The sequence below is a fragment of the Propithecus coquereli genome, unplaced genomic scaffold, assembly GCF_000956105.1.
Source record: "Propithecus coquereli isolate 6110/MARCELLA unplaced genomic scaffold, Pcoq_1.0 Scaffold76, whole genome shotgun sequence".
NCBI classification, from domain to species: domain Eukaryota; kingdom Metazoa; phylum Chordata; class Mammalia; order Primates; family Indriidae; genus Propithecus; species Propithecus coquereli.
Genome location: NW_012153729.1, coordinates 6,806,326 through 6,825,089, shown reverse-complemented (window position 1 = coordinate 6,825,089; position 18,764 = coordinate 6,806,326). Strand labels below are relative to the sequence as shown.

Genomic DNA, 18,764 nt, shown 5'->3' with positions numbered 1-18,764 from the left:
TGAGATCCTGAAACAGTCTCCAAACTGGCCACCCTCACTCCAGCGGCTACTCCACTGTGCCAGATAGACCCTCCTAAATAGCACACTACACAAGCCACTCCCCTGCCCTAAAACCTGCTGCGCCTCCCCACGTCCGCGGGGGCAAGACCCAAAGACCCAACTTTCCAGTCTGTCTTCGGGGCACCTCCCGCCCCTAGTGCCACCTGCCTTTCTCTCCTGCCTTCCCTTGACTTTTCTACCGATCTCCCAAACTCTGCTCCTGCCCTATGCATTGAGGACCCAGAATACCTGGTTCCCTCCCTCCTCCCCCAGGTTTAATTCTGCTCTAAATCAAATCTGCCTCTTTCCAGAGAGGCTGCCAGCCAGCCCCGCCCCAAGGGGATTCCTGGCTCCTCTAATGTGCGTTGTCTCCTGTCTCGCACTCAGCATTTGCCTTCTCACAGTGCCACCTACGTGTCCCAGGGTAGCCAGGACCTGGAGAAGGGCTTCTTGGAACTGGAACATTCCTGGTGTATATAATAAAAGCAATGAGATTCCCTCCTTATGAACTTAAAATATTGTGTATTAATATGAAATATGCCTTAAAAATGATACATGTCCCTTCCTTGAAAATTCTAGTGTGCCTGAGAGGGAGGGATTTGAGGATAGGGTGGGGAAGGGAGGGAGAAGGCCCCTCTCCCTTGTTTGTCTTAAGAATCTCTGATGTAGACAAAAGACAATTGGATTTGGAGGAGATTCCAGTCCTGGATTTGAGTTCTAGTTCTGCCATTTGGTAACCGTGGGGTGCTGGGAAGATCACCTCATCTCTTAGGGCCTCCACTGATTAAATGGGGATGATGCCGTCTTCAAGGGGCAATGCACAGAGTGTGGAAGTCAGCAGTAAAGTGGCGGTGACGACTGGTCGGCTACGTTGTAGCCCCTTAGAACACCGACTGGCAAAGCACTCTGGGCTCTGACAAGGAACGGAAGAGAGAGGCTCCTAAGAATTCATGAAGGCAGGAAGGTTCAAAGCCATTATTGTCCCTGACTCTTTCTCCCGCACATGTCCCCCTCCCCTTCTCCTTCTGGAGGGTCTCCTGCTGAAATTGCTGCTATCCTTACCACATCAGACCTCTTTAGTTAAGAGACTTAAAATATGAAACCCAGGGACAGTAAAACAAAAAAGGAAAAACAGAAAGGGCCTTCGGAAGCAGAGAGGGGAGTGTGTAGGGGACAGTAGCCTAGCTTCTGGGGACCAAGGTCAGCTCCAGGAGTGGGGTGGGGACCTGGGCTAACGGGAAAGGGCTGTGACAGGGAGGCTGCGAGTCTCAGAGGGCGTGGTGGAGGCCCTGGCCCTGGGTTCAGACCTGGGCACCCCTGAGGGAGTGGAATTGCAGAAACCCCGCTGCTGTGTTGCCCTTCCAGAATGGTGACCTCTGGACACGGTAACCCCACAGCTATCCCCTCTTCCAGAACATTATTGGGCTGGAGAGCCAGCTCCCCATGGGTCACCTCTGCTAAAGTCAGACACGGAGGGGACCCCCACTTCCCAGCTCACCTGGGAGGAGCGAGGCCTTGAACTTTCTACCCCAGAAATTCCAAAATGTTTGTGTGCCAAGCTTGAGCAAAAGTGGCAAAAGGAGGACGGCCCTTGGGCACCCAGCGTCCAGTCTGTTGGCTGAGACAACGAACAAACGCTGTGTCCTGTGTGGGGACCGCTGCTAAGTGCGACTAAGAAAAATCCTTGGGGGCATGGGGCGGAATGCTCCGACAGACCGGAGCAAGGTAAGGGACAGGGGACACAGGGGACAGAGGGGACAGAGGAGTTATTTGAGTTGGGCGGTCAGGGAAGGCCCTCAGGGTTCTCTGCTGGAGTCTCCGTGCCCCCAAGCCCCCTGTTCCTACCCCCGGTGCTGGTTCTTGCCCCAGGGTCGCCGCCCATCTCCCTGGTTCCTCCCGTGGCGGTTCTGCCACCTCTAGCCAGTGGCGAGCACCTGGGCGGTGTCCCCAGCCGGTGCGTGACTCCGCCCCGCCCGCCCCGCCCGCGCCTCAGACGCGCGCCGGTCTCCAGTCCTCCGCCGTCCTCCGCGCGTCCCGGCGCCCAGCGAGCCCATGGAGCCTGCGGAGCCCGCGGAGCCGGCGCGGGACGCGCCCCGGGCCCAGGCGCTGCTGCGTGAGCTGGAGGCGCTGGTCCAGGACGTGGTGCGCGCCAGCTCGTGGTGGGAGCGCCACGGCGTGGACTGCACCATCCTGGCGCTCAGCCTCCTCGCCTTGCCTGCGGGTGAGGGACACGGGGACAGGGCGACAAGGGCCAGGCTGCGGGTGGGGGTGGGGCGCGGGCTCTGCCGCAGCACTGGGGTCCGGAGGAGTGGAGCGGGCTGGTGGGTGCGGCACCCCTGTGTCCCTGGGGAGCGGGGCAGAGGAGGCGGGAGAAAGTGTGCTGGCAGAAGGGGGATGGAAGCGGAAGTTGAGAGGGGTCGGGGCGTGGTGGGGCGGGACGAGGTCTCTGGGGAAGGGGGACCGGGAATGGGGTGGGGAGTGAGGGAGGAGGAGTCTCCTCTGGACCTCTCCTGGCCTGGAACCCCTGACAACTGGGCCCCCCTCACTGCTCTGGCCCAAGAGGGAAACCCAGGCAGACTCAGGACCACGGGAGTCTCCGCGGCAAGCCGGTGGGGGTCCCTGCTTCGTCCCAAATCCTGTAGAGAGAGCCGACCCATCCCCTGTCCCGCCTCGAGCCTGCCTGCAGCAGCCCCAGAGCTGGGCCCACTTTGGCCTGGGCTCCTGGGATGGGGGCTGAGGTGTTTGCGCCAGATCTCCGAGAGCTGGAGAAAGACCCTGTCCCCTGTCCCCCTCCTGCATGCAGGGTTCCTGTGCCTGCGCTCGGAGAATGTGCTGGTCTTTGCCACCGGCATCACCATCTTGGGTATGTGCCACTACACGCTCACCGTCAAGGGCAGCCACCTGGCCACTCACGGTGCCCTCACGGACTCCAAACCCTGGAGTAAGATCTGGCTGCTCTTCTTCGTGGAGGTGAGCCTGGGAGAGGTGTGGGCACCCGCTGGCGTGGTGTGGGCAGCCTCATCATTCTGTGCAGGCTTGCAGGTGCGTCCAGCGGTGTGGGCGCCCACATGGACAGGCAGCTGCAGCTGTTGGTATGTGGAGCCAGGTGTGCGGTATGCACTACAGGGCGTGTGTCTGTGTGTGTGTGTGTGTGCACTTCTCCAAGCCCTTGACAGGCCATTTGCATCTGGCAGGTAGAGACCCGCATGAGGAGTACCCGAGTGTCTACCCACGGCAGTGGACTTGGCCTGGGCACGCCCACTTGCCTCTGTAGCACTGGGCCGAGTGATGACTAGAGCCTCTTCCTCCTGCCAGGATATCGGTGGCTGATGTGCAACTATCTTGGCCCACAGCTACAGCCATTGGGGCCTCCAGGTTTTGCAATCAGGGTTTAAAATGTGAACCACAGACAGAAGGGGGTGGGGAAGGGGTCCAGTGTCAAAGTGTCCCAGCTCCTCATTATGCCTCTCTGATGCCTGGCAATGGCTGAGCCATCCTGAGGAGCCCCCTACTCCTCCAGGCCTGCTCCACGAAGGGCCTCCACCCTCCTGACCCTTCCCTTCCTTCTTCCAGCGCCTCCGGTTCTGCCCTGGCCTTTCACCTCTAGGCGAAGCCCAGGAAGGCAAAGGTTTCTGACCAGGTTGTCTTTGTCTCCTGATTGGTCTCCTAGCCTCTCCTCTTCTGCGGCTCTGAACTTGCTCCCTCCTCCCTTGCAGGGGGACTGTCACCTGGCCACCCTAGTCCCTTATGGATAAATAGGAAAGCTGGTACCAGAAACAGTCCTTTTTCTGGCAGGGTCTGGTTATTACAACCAATTAACTCAATTATTAACTTTCTATAAAGTTATATAACTTTATATAACAATAAGCACACATGTAGTATAACTACACTATCACACCACATCAGCTGAGTGGGGGAAACCTTTCTCACCTAACACCCCTACCCCCGGCTCTCCCCTTCTCCACCCTCCCACCAGCACACATTTCTAAAGTGCTGAGGACAAGAGGAAGCAACAGGCTCCGGATCCTCAGGGTTGGTTTCAAGAAACTTCTTTTCCCAGGGAGCCCTGGGCGTTGGTCCCCACCAGACCCAGGGGCACAGGCCAGACCCTGGGGTCTGGATCAGATGCCCACCAAGTTTGTAATCCCCAGAGAGCAGCAGGGGAGACGCTGGGCTGTGCTGGCCACGTGGGCAGTGTGGGAATGCGGGACGGAGGGGCAGAATGAGTGAGCTCTGTTCGGAGTTTTCAGAGCTGTCCTGGGCGCCAGGAGCTGCGAGGTGGCGGAGGATGAGGAGCAGGTATTGAGACTTTTGGCCTACTTGGCTGCAGGGGATTTATTGTGCAGAGATGACTTCATGGTTCTCCAACTTGGGTGTGTAGCAGAGTGCTCTGGAGGCCCGGGCTTGGAGAAGAGGACCTGGGCCATGGCATTTTTATCATGCTCCCCAGGTGAATCTGATACCCCCCAAAGTGTGATACCCACACAATAGCTATCGTGTGTGCTGAGCCAAGGCAGGCAGCCAAGGGCTCCTCCTCTGAGAAGCCTTCCCAGGTCCCTCACGGGACAGCTCCTCCTGAACCACAGCACACGGCCTGCCCTTCGAGACCCAGGCGGCATCAGGGCTGGATCCTGCTTGCTGCACACTGTCTTGCCCCCATGAGCCCCAGACCAGTGGCTTCATCCTTGCCTCTTTGCCTCTCCAGCTCCTGGTGCAGACCTGAGATGTTGGTAGGTCAGCCATCAATATTTGTTGATGGTGACCTGCAGTTGACTAGGGGTCGAGGTCCAGGAAAAGCTGGCTGATGGAGGGTCCCATCCTAGAGGTCTGTGAGCCCCATGGAGGCTGAGGGGAAGGCTTGGCTCCTGCCTCACAAGTGACACCAGGCTGATGTACTGCAGTGGGCTGTGGGGCAGGGCACAAGTAGTGTGTCCCTTGGGCCCTCGAGTAACCTATGTGGGATGCTTCTCGATTTGCTGCCCCACGGGTGCGGCTCTAGCTGCCCTCTGGGGAGAGTCCAGTTCCCAGTGTGGGGGACACAATGGCTCAGCCTCCCCAGCCTGGCTGGCATTGAGGGGTGAGCACAGTCCTCAAGACAGGTGTGGCCTTGTCTGCCAGACAGGTGGGGACAGTGTCTGGGGCACAGCCTTTGGAGCCACAAGCCTCAGTTGGAATCCCAGCCCCACTGGCTGCCCTGACCTTGGTCAACTTACTTAATTTTCCATCTGTGTCAGTTTCCTCATCTAATGAGCAGGGGCGATGACTTCACTCCCTCATGAAGCCGGCGTGTGGCTCAAATTTTGCAGTTGTTTGCTTTTTCGTCATTGTTTTGTTTTGTTAACTGAAAAGTTGTGAAGCTCACAGAGCTGTGAGTATGTTGCCGGGGTTGGGTGCTGCGTGCCCTGGGCCTCTACATGACACAAAGGACGAGTTCTTGCTGCCTAGGACCTCAGAGGAAGCCCTGGGACCCTTCCTGGATCTCTGACTCTCTTCTCTCACGTCTTGGCGTCTTCTCTCTTTAACCCTTCTCTCGCTGGGTGCCTGTACTCTTCCCAAACCTTGACCCTCAGGAGACACCATCATTGCAGAACAATTTAGTCCTGGTCCCGGGTTCCTTTTGGTGTTCTGCAGTTCCACAGCCTCTGGCATCAGCTGAGTATCCTTGGTTTTCCTGGGCACCAGCTTTTGCTGGGATTGTCTCAGGGTTGGCCAGCTTCAAGCTGGGGGTGGGACAAGGACCTCCCCTCTCGGACCCATGGGATCTGGGGGAGGGGCAGAGAGGATGGAAGGGGGCTTCCACTCCAGGTTGTTGTGTCTCTCCTACAGTATCCAAAGTCACATGCTGTCCCCCTCCACACACCAGGCAAGCTTCCTCTGCAGACCTGTTTCTGGTCTGCATGAGAAAGTTGCATCCCTCCCGGTAGCATAACCCTCCCCCTCTGTCCTGCCCCCTGATAACCCTGGCATCACCCAGCAAGAGCACCTGCCCCTACCTGTCCTGGGACTGCCAGGTGTATTCTCGGGGACTGCTGGTGAAGGGCGCTGCACCACGCTCAGATGGCCACAGGAAGGTGGCGGGGGAGGGAGACAGGCCACTGCATTTTAAGTCCTAAAGCCTGGGGAGGATTAACTTCTGAAATCAAAGGGCTTTAGGGCCTCTCCTGCATGTCACACACAATCCGAGATGCTCCCCTGCGTGGGAGGAAACAGGCTTTGCCAGTTACTGAGCTCTTTGTTGTGTCTCAGCTTCAATCTTCCTTGTGAAGTTGGCTTCGTGCTACAGGGGTGGAGCCTCAGCTGGCGAGCTCTGCCCCGGGGAGGGGTTCCCCAGGGAATGCCACCTTCCTTCAGGTCCCCTGTGGGGGTGGAAACAGAGCTAAGAGCCCCCAGCTTCGCAATGATCCTGGACCGTTCTCTTCTCACATGAGTTCCGTGGGGCTGTGATCCTCGGGCGTCTCTCTGCCGTCTCTCTGCTTGTCCCTCCACAGCCCAAGGGGTATTGTCTAAGTTCAACTGTGATTCTTTTGCTTTTATTTTTAAAATTTATTTATAGAACAAACTCAGATCTGTGGTACAAAATGTACTTTTGTAAAAAAATACTTTTTAGTTTTAAAAATAATTATAGATTCACAGGACTTGCAAAAATAGGCCAGAGAGGTCTGGTGCATCCTTCACCCATTTTCTTTTTTTTTTCTTTTTTGAGACAGAGTCTCACTGTGTTGCCCGGGCTAGAGTGCCGTGGTGTCATCCTAGCTCACAGCAACCTCAAACTCCTGGGCTCAAGCGATCCTTCTGCCTCAGCCTCCCGAGTAGCTGGGACTACAGGCATGCACCACCATGCCCGGCTAATTTTTTCTATATATTTTTAGCTGTCCAACTAATTTCTTTCTATTTTTAGTAGAGACGGAGTCTCGCTCTTGCTCAGGCTGGTCTGGAACTCCTGAGCTCAAACAATCTACCCGCCTCGGCCTCCCAGAGAGCTAGGATTACAGGCGTGAGCCACCGCGCCCGGCCCCTTCACCCATTTTCCCGAAGAGTTATATTTATGTAAATGTTGTTCAATGTGGAAACCAGGGAAATTGGTGCAAGGGGTGTGTGTGGGGGGGTCTGTGCCATTTTACCACACGTGTAGATTCTCAAAATGTGCTTTCAGGCAGCTCTGGGCACCCCCCTCCCCCGCCACTCCCGCTTCGGTGTGGCTTCCTCGAGGGTAAGCCTGAGGACTCCAGGAGGGGGTCTCACGACTATTCGACGACGATTCCGCTCCTGAGGGTCTCTAGAGGCTGGCTCGGTGTGGTGAGGCCCCTGGAGGGCGTGTAGACGCCCTTCCCCGCCAGGGACTAGCAGGGCTGGGGGCGGGTGCCCTGGAGCAGGCCCGGGTGGTCTGCGATGGCAGCGCAGAGCAGCATCTGAGCAGTGAAAAATGGTCAAGACTCCACCATGGGCATGTTGCTGTCAGGGTGGCGGTGGGTGCCCCGCTGGGGAAGGAGACTTGCAGGGAGGCCGGTTTGCTGGGAGCTTTAGGGGCTGAGAAGGTGTCCGCCGAGGATCTGACACGTGAACCAGGCCGGGCTGAGACCTGGTCCTGCGTCCTGAGCGATGCACCCAACATCATCCACCTGCTGCTTCGGCTCCGATAGGTGCTGGGGACACAGTGGTGAATAAGACCCAGTTCCAATTCCCCAGGGGCCCAGAGTCAAGTGGGAAAGAGACACACATGAATGACATCAAAATAATGAAAACTGCTGGTCATTCTAGCTAACACTTGCTGTCTGCTTACTGTGTCCTTTCTGTGAATTCTCTATTTAATAGTCACGCCTCCCTGTGAGGGTCGAGCTGTTGTTACCCTCACTTTGCAGATGAGGAGACACTGATCTGGGAGGTTAAGCCACTTGTCCCAGCTGGTTGGTGGTGCCTCTGGGATTCAAACCCAGGCTGCCTGGGACCAGGGCAGGCAGAATGTGAGGAGGGCATTGCCCGGGTTGAAGGCTTTGAGTGCTTGGGGTGGGAGTGGGTGGCAGGGACGCTGGGCAATGTCCGGAGACATTTTTGCCTATGAAGAATGTGGTGTGTGCGTGTGCTACTGGCAGCTAGTGGGCAGAGGCCAGGATGCTGCCGAACGCCCTGCAGTGCACAGGACAGCTGCTGAAACAAAAAGCACCCCGGTCCCAAATGTCAGTCTTGCAGACCTGAGAGGCCCTGGGGAGAGTTTCCAGAAGGGACGCTGCCAGGACAGGGCTGGCCAGGTAGGGAAGCAGGAAGCTGGTTTCAGACAGAGCAGATGTAGGGAAAAGGCTGTGGAAAAGAACTCAGTGCCTGAGGGGCCCAGGGAAACCTGGGGTCACTAGACTCCAGTGGGGACCCTGGAGAAGGGGGCAAGGAGACCCGGGCCAGGCAGAGGAGCTGAGACTTTGTCCTGTGGCCAAAGGTAGCTAAGTTGGTACTTTTCAAAACTAACTTTATTTATTTTTGACTAGGCAATGTGTTTACATAATTCAGAATCCAAAAAGTATGGGGAGAAGCCTCTGCCCTTCCCTTTCTGCAGTGCCCGTGTTCCTCCTGGGAGAGGACGGATGGAGGTTATCGGTCTCTTCTGTGTCCTTCTCTGGTGTTTTCCTCTTTTATTTTTTAAACAGTACATTGCAGGATAAAAAAATGTCATCATAACATCATGATGCAATCAAAGTTGGGTGTTAACTAGGTCACCCTATGGATTTGGGGCAGATGAGGCAGGAGATGGGTCATAGGCTGTTGGTCCAGATCGCTGAGAGATGGTGAGGACGGAAGGGCAGGGAGGGGTGCAGGAGGAAGGTGCAGGTGGGATCTGGGCAGGAGGCGGGGCGGGGGGGAGTAGGAAGAGGCAAGGGCAATGGTCAGGTTTCCAGCTCAGGGCCAGGGCCATGGTGGGGCCACTCCTAAGATGGATGCAGGAGTGGCAGCAGCAGATAGGGACAAGATGAGAAAGAGGGCTGTGGGACATCCCAGGGCAGTGTCCCTCTGGCAGGAGGGACTCCAGGCTGGAGTCTGCCCAGCATCCGTTCCTCTTGCTGATTTCCGGGGAGCAGCCCCTTCACAGCTGCCTTCAGAGTGGGGGCCTCTGGGGCTCCCTGGGCCTTAGCAATAGGTTTGCCAAATAGTAATAAAATATGGGATGCCCACATAAATTTGAAGTTCAGATAAACAACTAAATCTTTACATATGTATATTCCAAATACTACATGCACTTGTCATTTATCTGAACTTCAAATTTAACTGGGCCGCCTGTGTTTGTTATTTGCTGCATCTGGCAGCCCTACTCGGTGAGAATGCAAGTCCCTGAGTGTGAGTCCTCAGAGTACCGGGCAGGCTGTCAGGCAGGATCTGTGTGAATATAGTCATGTTTTGGCACCTCTGGGATGACAGAGGGACAGCAGTGAGGCTGCGGCCAGAGGAGCCCTTGAGTACCCTGCCCGGATGAGGCGGGCTCCATCTGGTCCCTGAGGAGCCCAGCGGATGGCTCTGATGGGGTTCTGTTCTCTTTCAGTCTTGTCCCTGGTACCTCCGCAGGCCTAGCATGGTGACTGCCACCGTGCGGGGTCCGAGGATGCTTTAGCAAACAATCAACTGAATGAGAGAACAGATGAAAGAAGGAGAGATTTTGTGGGCCCCAGACAGTCAGAACTTTCCTGATGCCCTGATGCCCCCCACCCCCGTCTGGCCACTCGGAGCCTGAATCCTTCTGAGAGATTGGGGCTCTTAAGTCTTCCCAAGGGGCATAGAGGGTGATATCAAGAAGCAGCACCAACCTTGAGGCTTCTAGAACTTTCTCTGGGCCTGAATGTGAATCCTCTTGGGCGAGACCTTTAAATAATCCTTCTCAGCGGGACACTCCATTTTCCAACTTACTCAGCAGCATGTGGTCCTCTCCCACTGCCCTTGGGTTGGTGGGTGTTGGGTGTCAGGCATTTGAGACGCACTGCTTCTCGAACTCCATCTTCCCCTTCTAGCCTAATCCCACCCCTCTCTCCCCCTCTCAAGAGAGAACATCTAAATGGGAGTGAGAAGTCCAGAGTTTAGAAATAGCCTCAAATCTGTTCTTACTCACGTAAAAGGCACATCACACACAGACTGGAAGCGTGTGCTGAGTCACAAATCACATGCTGCGCACCTCACGGACAGCCGTACCCCAGCATCCTGCGATGAGACCTGCCCTCGGTGGGTTGCATCATCTGAAGGCAAAATGCCTCGTCCTGATTTCGTGGGTGCCACAGAAATGCTGTCATGGAATTAGCACTTATCTTCCTGTCCTGTGCCTTCCCAGGGGCGCGTGTGGGACAGCTGGTTTGACATGTCTTCCAGTGGTTTTTGTAAGTAAAACTGCGCTTGTCCTCAGCATCCTGTAGGATAGAACTTTGGGCTACATTTCGGCTTCAGTTTCATTCCAAGGGACAGAGTGCGAAGACAATGCCATTCCTTATTTTCCTTCTGCCTTTGCCTCTGCTGCGGGCCCCAGAGCCTGGCTTCTCACTCAGCTGTAGTAAGTGGCTTAGTTCAGGTTTCTCACGAGGAGCTGGAATCCGGGTGTTCTGTCTAAATCCTTCCTCTGCCACCTACTTAGCTGTGTGTCCTAGGCCCACTTGGCCTCTCTCTAGCTCAGTTTCTGCATCTGTGGACATGAATAATGACACTGCTGACCCCCTGGGTTTGGGAGTACTTGAAGTGTAGAACGCAGTGGGCACTCAGCAAAGGGTGTCCTGCCGTCCTTACCTGGCTTGCGGTGACTGATACTGAAACTTTTCACGTTCTTCCAGAAACAGGCAGGCAGCAACTTCAATAAAATTAGCAAAATCTGGCCTACATAAAATATTGGAAGAGGCTTATATCTGCATCTTCATTTGCATACATCTGCATAAGAAACACCTTAGCACCTCTTTTGCATTCTGGGATGACTGTTCTCCTAGGAGTCAGCAGCTCACGTGTGGTTGGGCTTGAGAGAATCCTGTGCTGGGAAGAGTCACCTCTAGGGAGAAGTTAGCTCTTACTGTGGCACTCGCCTCGCACTCCCACCTTGTAAGCCAGGGGTGGGGAACCTGCAGCCTCAAGGCCACATGTGGCCCTCCAGATCCACAGGTGTGGGCCCTTGACGGAATCCAAACTTTTAACAAAGGGTTCTGTAAAATTTGGATTCAGTCAAAAGGCTGTGCTCAAGGATCCAGAAGGCCACATGTGGCCCCAAGGCTGGAGATTGTTCAGGAGATGATGTCCCTTCACTCTCAGCTCACTCCTACACCCCTCTCCTGGCTGCTCTGGGCTCAGAACAAAGCAGTGCTATGAAGGTGCAGGTGTTTCTAAGATAAACACGCAGAAAACAATTGCAATGATGCTGGGAGCTTGACCTGCAGTACGTCCAATCCTGACAGCCTCTGAGACTCTCGGGGTTGCCTAGGTGGTCACAGGCAGAGTGACACTGTGAGGGTCCAGCCTCCCACCCCCAAATGCTTTGCGGAGCCACGCCGAGTGGTTGCAGCTGTTTTGCCTGGCTGCCACTCCGTGGTCACAGATACCTGAGAGTTGATGGTCAAGGTTGATTAGATGGGGTTGCAAGGCAGGAAGGCCCTGGAAATGCAGGGTCCGAGGAGCTGGGGCTCCCACAGGTCCTGCTTTGCTCGACTGTGCCTGCCATGGACCCTGTCCCTCCTGGCTGCCTCCTCTAGGTATGCACGGCCTTCACTGCAGAGTGCGCCAAGCACGGACACGTCAAGATGCACCACGCCTACACCAACGTGGTGGGCCTGGGGGACTCGAGCACGTGGAGGCTGCCTTGCCTCAACCGCTACGTCTACATGTTCTTAGCTCCTCTCCTGCTCCCGATCCTGACCCCACTGGTGGCTGTTGGTAAGTACCATGAACACCTGGCCCCCTCCTCGCCTGGCTTCATGTAGGCCACTTGTGGAGGAAGCCAGGAGCCCCAGATTAAGACCTGATGGAAACTTTCTGAGACAGCTGGGCAGGGTAGAAAGAGCCTTGGACCCAAGGCCAAGTCTGGCTCTGCCACTTGCTGGCTGGGGACAGTGGGCAGGTTCCATTCCTGCTCCCCCAGGTTGCTGTGAAGGAAAATGAGCTCACAGATGCAAAAATGCTTTGTAGACCACCACGCGTGATATCAAACGTTGCAATGTCTGATGTCATGGGAGCAATCTCATACCCTGGAAGGAGCAGGGGCTACGGGGCAGCCAGACCTGGGTTCAAATCCCAGGTCTTGACCTTGGTCAAGATGCTAATGTCTCTGTTTCTTCATCCATTCAATGCGGGAGCCCACGTTTCAGGGCTGCTGTGAGTGGGTGTTAACAGGACACACCCAGACTTGGCACCAGGAGCCAGTTCACGATGGACCTGAGCCTTGCCCGCCCCTCACTCTATGTCTTTCCCTCTGGCAGAGCAGCTGAGGCAGGTGGAGCTCAGGACGGCTCTGCGGACGCTGGGCCTGATCTCCCTGGGCCTCTATTCCCAGTACTGGCTGCTCCTAAACGTGTCGGGCTTCAGGAGCCCCAGCTCGGCCCTGGTCTGCATGTTCCTCATCAGATCCCTGCTGGCCCACCCCTACCTCCACGTCAACATCTTCCAGGTGAGGCCCCCCAACCCAGGTGCTGGGCGGCTAAGGGGAGGTTCTCCAGGTGCCTGCCTGCAGGCTGGAGCCAAGCCTGGGGGAAGAGGGGCCACCCAAAGAGGAGGCATCCCCCTGCTACTCCACCCGCTCCTCTACTTGGGTCATCCCGAGAGTTTTGGGTTCAGGTAAGGAGTTTGCTCCTCCTCAACACTGGCCGGCACTATTTCATCCACGCCCCATGCCCGGCCAGTGCCACGAGGCAGGCAGATGACAGAGCTGGAGAGGGGAGGCCTTCATGCGAGGCCAGGGCCCAGCATTCAGTTCTGGTGCCATTTCCACAGGGACACGTCCCCGCTCCCCCTGCCCAGGGAAGGCCCCAGGCAGTGCATCGTGTACTTCACTGTCCTGCGCTCGCCACAACTGCTGTTCATTACTGAATCCCATAATTGGCCCTATCTGCTTGTCCTGTGAGAACACAAGCTCCTGGTCACCTCTGAGGTCCTAGGCCGAGGCCAGCGCCTGGCAGAGGAGGCACTTGTACATGTTCATTGAATGAGAAGACACAAAAGAGGAGCACAAACTTGCTCTTGCAGGATGAGTGGGAATTTGACCGGTGAAGACAGCAGGAAGGGTCTCTCCAGGGTGAGGCGAGGGCACAGTGCCATGAGAGCAGGTGGTGGCCAGTTGCTGGTATTAGCACACCTGGGACCCTCATGGTGCAGATGGGGACAGAGGCCCAGAGATGGGTGAGACTCAGTGTAGGGCACAGGCAGGGTGGGCATTGGAGCCGGGTCAGGAGCCCAGTCTGCGTGGGGGCTGGGGGGGGGCAGAAGAACCCACTGGGTAGTGCTAGGTGAGGACACCTGGCAGGGGGGTTAGGGGAAGTGGTCCAGGGCTGCCAGCTCAGCCCCAGGGCGTCCTCACCTGGCTAACACTAACCCACGTGTCTGTCACAGCACATCGGGCTGCCCATGTTTTCCCGGGACCACAAGCCCCGCCGGATTCACATGATGAGCCTGGGGGTGCTTAACCTGGCCCGGCTGCCCCTCCTGGACTGGGCGTTCGGCCACTCGATCGTCAGCTGCCACGTGGAGCACCACCTCTTCCCCAGGCTCTCCGACAACATGTGCCTGAAGGTGGCTGAGGGCTGGGCTGGTGGGGGATGAAGGGACAGTCTGAGGGTGGAGAGGGGGAACCTTCAGGGTTCACCTGAACCTTGAGTCCCCCACCTGGCCAGGTCTGGGGCCACCCAGGAAAGGCAGCACAGTGTGTCAGCAGCAGCGTGGGTTTCAGATCAGAGACACCTGGGCTTCTCACAAGCAGTGTGACTCTGGACAAGTTAACTGAATGCCTCTGAGTCTCAGCTTCCTCTTCTGTAAAATGGGAGTGAGCAGTGCTTACGGTGGCAGGCTTTGGGGATGAAATGTAGAAACAGCTGTGAAATGTCTGGCACACAGTAGGTGCTTGGTAAAAGGGAGCTCTCGTTTCCATCCCCCTGAGCCAAGGACTGTCATGCAGCTAGAGCACTGGGAGGATGTCGGGAGAAGCCCTGCCTTCCTTTGCCTGCTGGGAAGGGGGCAGGAAATCTCTGACCTTAGCCCCCCAGCTCCTCCAGAGTGTCATGGAACAAGGCAGATGCAGGCTGGGCCCCCCCAAATCCCGGCTCATAGGCCCCTCCTCCTGCCCGTTTTCCCTCAGGTGAAGCCCGTGGTGTCCCAGTTCCTCCATGAGAAGCAGTTGCCCTACAACGAGGACTCGTACCTGGCTCGCTTCCGGCTGTTTCTCCAACGATACGAGGAGTTCATGGTGCAGGCCCCGCCGATCACGGAGCTCGTGGGGCTGCAGTGAGGCTGGGCCCGTTCGGCCACCCCCTCCCCTCCCTGGCCTGGGCCAGCCTTTCTGCTGCTGCTGACCCAGGGGTGTGGCTTGGTGGCTGGTGGCGGACCTGGAGGATTGCGGCACTGGGTGGCAGTGGGGCAGGGGAGCTCGCACCCAGGGTCCAGGGGGCCCCCTGCCTTGACAGCGTTTCTGGATTTCCAGGGGTGTCTGGGGGAAAGCAACAATGGTGGCTGGGCATGCTGATCAGTGTGGACCTCAGCCAGCTTCATCGCAGGACCAAACAGCTGACCCCTCCTCCCTCCCCATCTGAGCCTTGGTAGGGCTAAGGCGGTGACAGGGTGAGGAGGGATCCTGTGCAGGGGCCACCTGGGAGACGGGAGGGGGCACAGGCAGAGAAGGGTCAGCCCCCTAGGCCGGGGCCTCCCTGGTGCCGGGAGAGCCCCACACTGGCTTTGGCCACTGCTGCTTCCTGTACCCTTTGAGTCACTGCCCACCAAGGTGCCCTCCCCCCAGGGACTTCAGGGCGAGCTTGCTTTTGGCAGGCGTGCCTGGCTCTCAGCCAAAGAAGGCTGTGAAGACACTGGCTCAGCAGTTCCCAAGGCCCACAGTGTCTGTGAGATAAAAGTGAGTGTGTGTTTTGTGGGGAGAGGACTCCAGGGGAGAAAGTCCCTCAGGAACAGAGTTGGGGAAAGAGTATAAGTGTCTTCGAATGTGACCTTGGCTAGCTGTAGAAAAGTCTGCTTTGCTCCACGGTGTTTAGAGGCAGTAAACCTGGGGAATTATCCACTGGGAGAGAGAATCCCTGGGGGGTAGTTAAGGCTGGAGAGGGTTATGGGAACAGGGTCTGGAGGACGGATGGCCTCAGGGAGGAAGGGAAGGAGCGTAGGCTGCAGGGAGAGGAACTTGAGGTCAGGGCTGGGCTGGGTGAGGAAGGGTGGTCTGCAGCCTGGGAGTGAAGTGGGACTATAAGGGAACCATGGATGCCAGCCAGAGGAAGGGGCCAAGGTGCTGAGGGACACCACTGGGATTCAGCGCAAAGTGGGCAGAGTTAGAGACAGCTGGGAGCTGCCCCAGCTGGGGGCTGCAGGGCAGTGCCCAGGTGGAGACTGAGGGAGGGACAGAGGAGGAGGCCAGGCCTATGACAGGAGGTAGTTTAAAACAGGGCCTCTCACCTCAGCACCACTGACATTGACATTTTATCTGGACAATTCTTTGTTGTTGGGGGCTGTCCTGTGCATCGTAGAGTGTTTAGCAGCATCCCTGGCTTCTGCTTACTAGATGCTGGGAGCCAACGTCGTGACAATCAAAAATGTCTCCAGACATTGCCAAATCGTCCCTGGTTGAGAACACGCAAGTCATTCTCTGAGCACATAATTATCTTGTTTTTCAGTTAAATCCTTGGATGGGGTCAAGGGCGTGCTGACCCTGCTGATAGGGAGACTAACTCTGCCAGCAAATGGGAACTTGCGGGATGAGTGGAGTTCGATGACAGGCGAAGGCGTTCTCTGAGCCCAGTCCTGTTGGAGAACCCATCACTGGTGTGGCCTTGGGCAGCTCTGCTCCCCACTCATCCCCACCTTGCCTTTCTCTGCCAGAGACCACAGCCCCAGCTCTCACTAGTTGTGAAACAGCTCCCTGCAGGCCTGGGGCGGTAGTGGCTTCCAGCTATTGCTAGCCCAGGGGTGCTTCTCCATTGCCTTAACCCACACCTCGGTATAAAGTTCCTTCATTAAACTCTCTTTAGTCACCCCTTTTGAGTGTGCCATCTGCTCCCTGCTTGGAAGCTGGCTGATAGAGTGGAATTTTGGATCCAAACATCCCTTTTTGGACCAAGGCAGGCTTGGCAGCCTCCCCAGTCCAGTGCTTTCCTATATGTTATTGCTGCTCTTTTGAAATGCATTAGCGGCTCAGAAATGGCCTAAAGGTCTGGGAGTGCAATTAATCAAACTGCTAATTCTCCGTATGAAAAACGCAACGTCAGAAAAGGCCCCAGTTGCATAGTCCTGGCTAATGATTAAAACCATCCAAATACATAACAATGACTCATTGTTATTGATCTGGGCCTGAGTGGATTTTGGACAGCAGCTGGAAGTCCTGGTGCCAGATCTGGCTGTGCCATGGGCACCCTGGGAACAAGTCACTAGGCTCGATTTTCTGTTATTCTGAGGATGCGGGCTGGGAATGCCTGGGGCTTGAGAGGTGAGGGAAGGTGACAGGAGTGAATAAAGTAGGTCTGGGGCTCTGCAGAGAGCTAAAGTCTATTTTATAGAGGTATGTGGGAGATGATAACATGTATTGATAATGATGATAATAGCTGTTTATTTAGCACTTATGGCAGATGTTTTTACCCACATCATCGAATTTTAACCTTTACAACAAATTAGTACTATTTTCCCCTCACATTACAGATGGTGAAAAAAAGTCCTAGAAAGATTAAATTTCTCAGTGTCATACAGCTAGCAAGTGGTGGCAAAAGGACTCAAACCCAGTGTGTCTGACTCTAGAGTCCATACTCTTAACCACCAGACATACTGCCTCTGGATGGGGAGCCCTACAGAGCTTTCTAGGGTGTCTGATCCTGAATCTCCCAGTTTATCATTAAGACAAACTCTTCATGAACTTCCATTACGTGCCAGGCACTGTGTGAGACTCAGGGGATATACGAGTGAATACGATCCAGTCCTCATCCTCATGGCACTTACAGTCTAGTGTAGGGGTTGCCAAACTCTTTTTGTAAAGGGCCAGATGATAAATATTTTGGGCTTTGTGAACCATATGGTTTCTGTCACAACTACTCAGTTATGCCATCAAAATGCAAAAACAACCATGTCTATTTCTTTACCTAGACAATATGTAAAGAAATAAACATGGATGTGTTCCAATAAAACTTTATAGACACTGAAATTTGAATTTCATGTATGTTCATGTGTCACAAAATATTCTTAACTTTTTTTTCCATTAAAAAATGCAAAAATCATTCTTTTGGGTCATTCAGAACAGGCCAGTGAGCAGCATTTGGCTTGCAAGCCATAGTTTGCCTACTCCTGGTCTAGTGGGACAGGCATAAAACACAATGACTTATTAGAAAGCAGAACAGCATTTACCTCCCAGTAGGAGAGGGTGAGCGACTAGTAGGAGCACAGGGGAGTGCTGCGTTACAGGCCATGTTCTATTACTTGATCTGGGTGGTGGTTACATGGTTACACCTTGTGATAATTCATCAAGCTGTACGTTATGATTTGTGCATTCTTCTGTATGTTATACTTAAATTAAAAAGCTCACTAAAAATGACAAGTGGTGTAATAAGTAATGATGCGGTAGGGGTGGGTGCTGTGGGGACCAGAGGCCTTTAAGCCCTTGGAGCTTGGGAGGGGAGGGGTCAGAGAAGGCTTCTCCAAAGAAGCAATGTTTGACAAGAGGGTCTTTCGGGAAAAGGAAGAGGCATTAGGCTTATTGGATCCGACGTGACCACGGATCCTGTCCTTATTAAAAAATATATTTTGGTCATCATGGATTTTTGCATTAATTTTGATCTTTTAAAACGTCGCGTTATATTTATTTTGATTACTGAGTTTTTTGGTGCTCTCTTAAATTCTGGACCCAAGGGCACAGCTGGACAAGGGTCGGAGGCTCTGTCCTTAGTACCTAGGGGAAGCCACTCCCCCCCTTTTCGTCACCTATGTCATGGGAGAGAAGGTGAGGCGGGACAAGCTCTCCAGGGTTTAATATTCTCCCTCATAAGACACGGACAGCATCTTGCCGGAGTCACAGCAACACAACACCCGAAGTAGAAAAAGGGGCGGTTAGAGTCCGGGGAGCAGCCCCTTTTCTCCAGACTTCCGTACTCTGTGGCTGTCATCCAATGGGCGGGAAGACTCGCTGGGAACCGACTCGTAATTGGCTGGGACGAAGCCACCTGCAGGAGGATGCGCTATCAAAAGGCAAAGGCGCATTGCGTCATCAGCAAGCGACTAGAGCCTCCCCAGAGTAAGCAGCGGCTAGGTACAATAAGCTCCCTTCTAATTGGCTCTCTCTTTCGAGTGGGAGTGCAACAGCGATGGGGATTCGCTCTCTTCCAGCTCCAGGCTTCCGGTATTTGGAGGGAAGGTGACGATTGGGGAGAAATTAAGTCCCGTACGGCCCGGAAGTCCTGAGGGGCGGGGCTTCGGTGGTAGTGGGTGGGTCCGAAGGCGGGCCTCTCCTTTAGGGGGCGGGATTCTCTGGAGGTGCAGGTGGAGCCGCAAAGCTGCGCTTTCCCAGCGCATGGGAGGCGGGGTTGGGGGCGGGGCCTCGGTTGGGG

At 55.4% G+C, this 18,764-nt stretch overlaps 1 protein-coding gene across 1 annotated transcript; it reads left to right on the top strand.

The window, feature by feature from the left end:
• The first annotated feature begins 2,091 nt into the window (after window positions 1-2,091).
• Window positions 2,092-15,165, top strand: FADS6 (fatty acid desaturase 6). Its single transcript, XM_012662264.1, has 6 exons — window positions 2,092-2,260; window positions 2,843-3,009; window positions 11,733-11,913; window positions 12,456-12,643; window positions 13,582-13,761; window positions 14,324-15,165. Exons 1-6 carry the CDS (start codon window positions 2,092-2,094, stop codon window positions 14,471-14,473), a joined length of 1,035 nt encoding a protein of 344 aa, XP_012517718.1. The 3' UTR covers window positions 14,474-15,165.
• Window positions 15,166-18,764: the final 3,599 nt, after the last annotated feature.

Coding starts and splice junctions, on each gene's coding strand:
- FADS6 (XM_012662264.1), top strand. CDS start 2,092: ATGGAGCCTGCGGAGCCCGCGGAGCCGGCGCGGGACGCGCCCCGGGCC. Junction 3,010..11,732: donor GGCTGCTCTTCTTCGTGGAG/GTGAGCCTGGGA, acceptor TGCCTCCTCTAG/GTATGCACGGCCTTCACTGC. Junction 12,644..13,581: donor TCCACGTCAACATCTTCCAG/GTGAGGCCCCCC, acceptor TGTCTGTCACAG/CACATCGGGCTGCCCATGTT.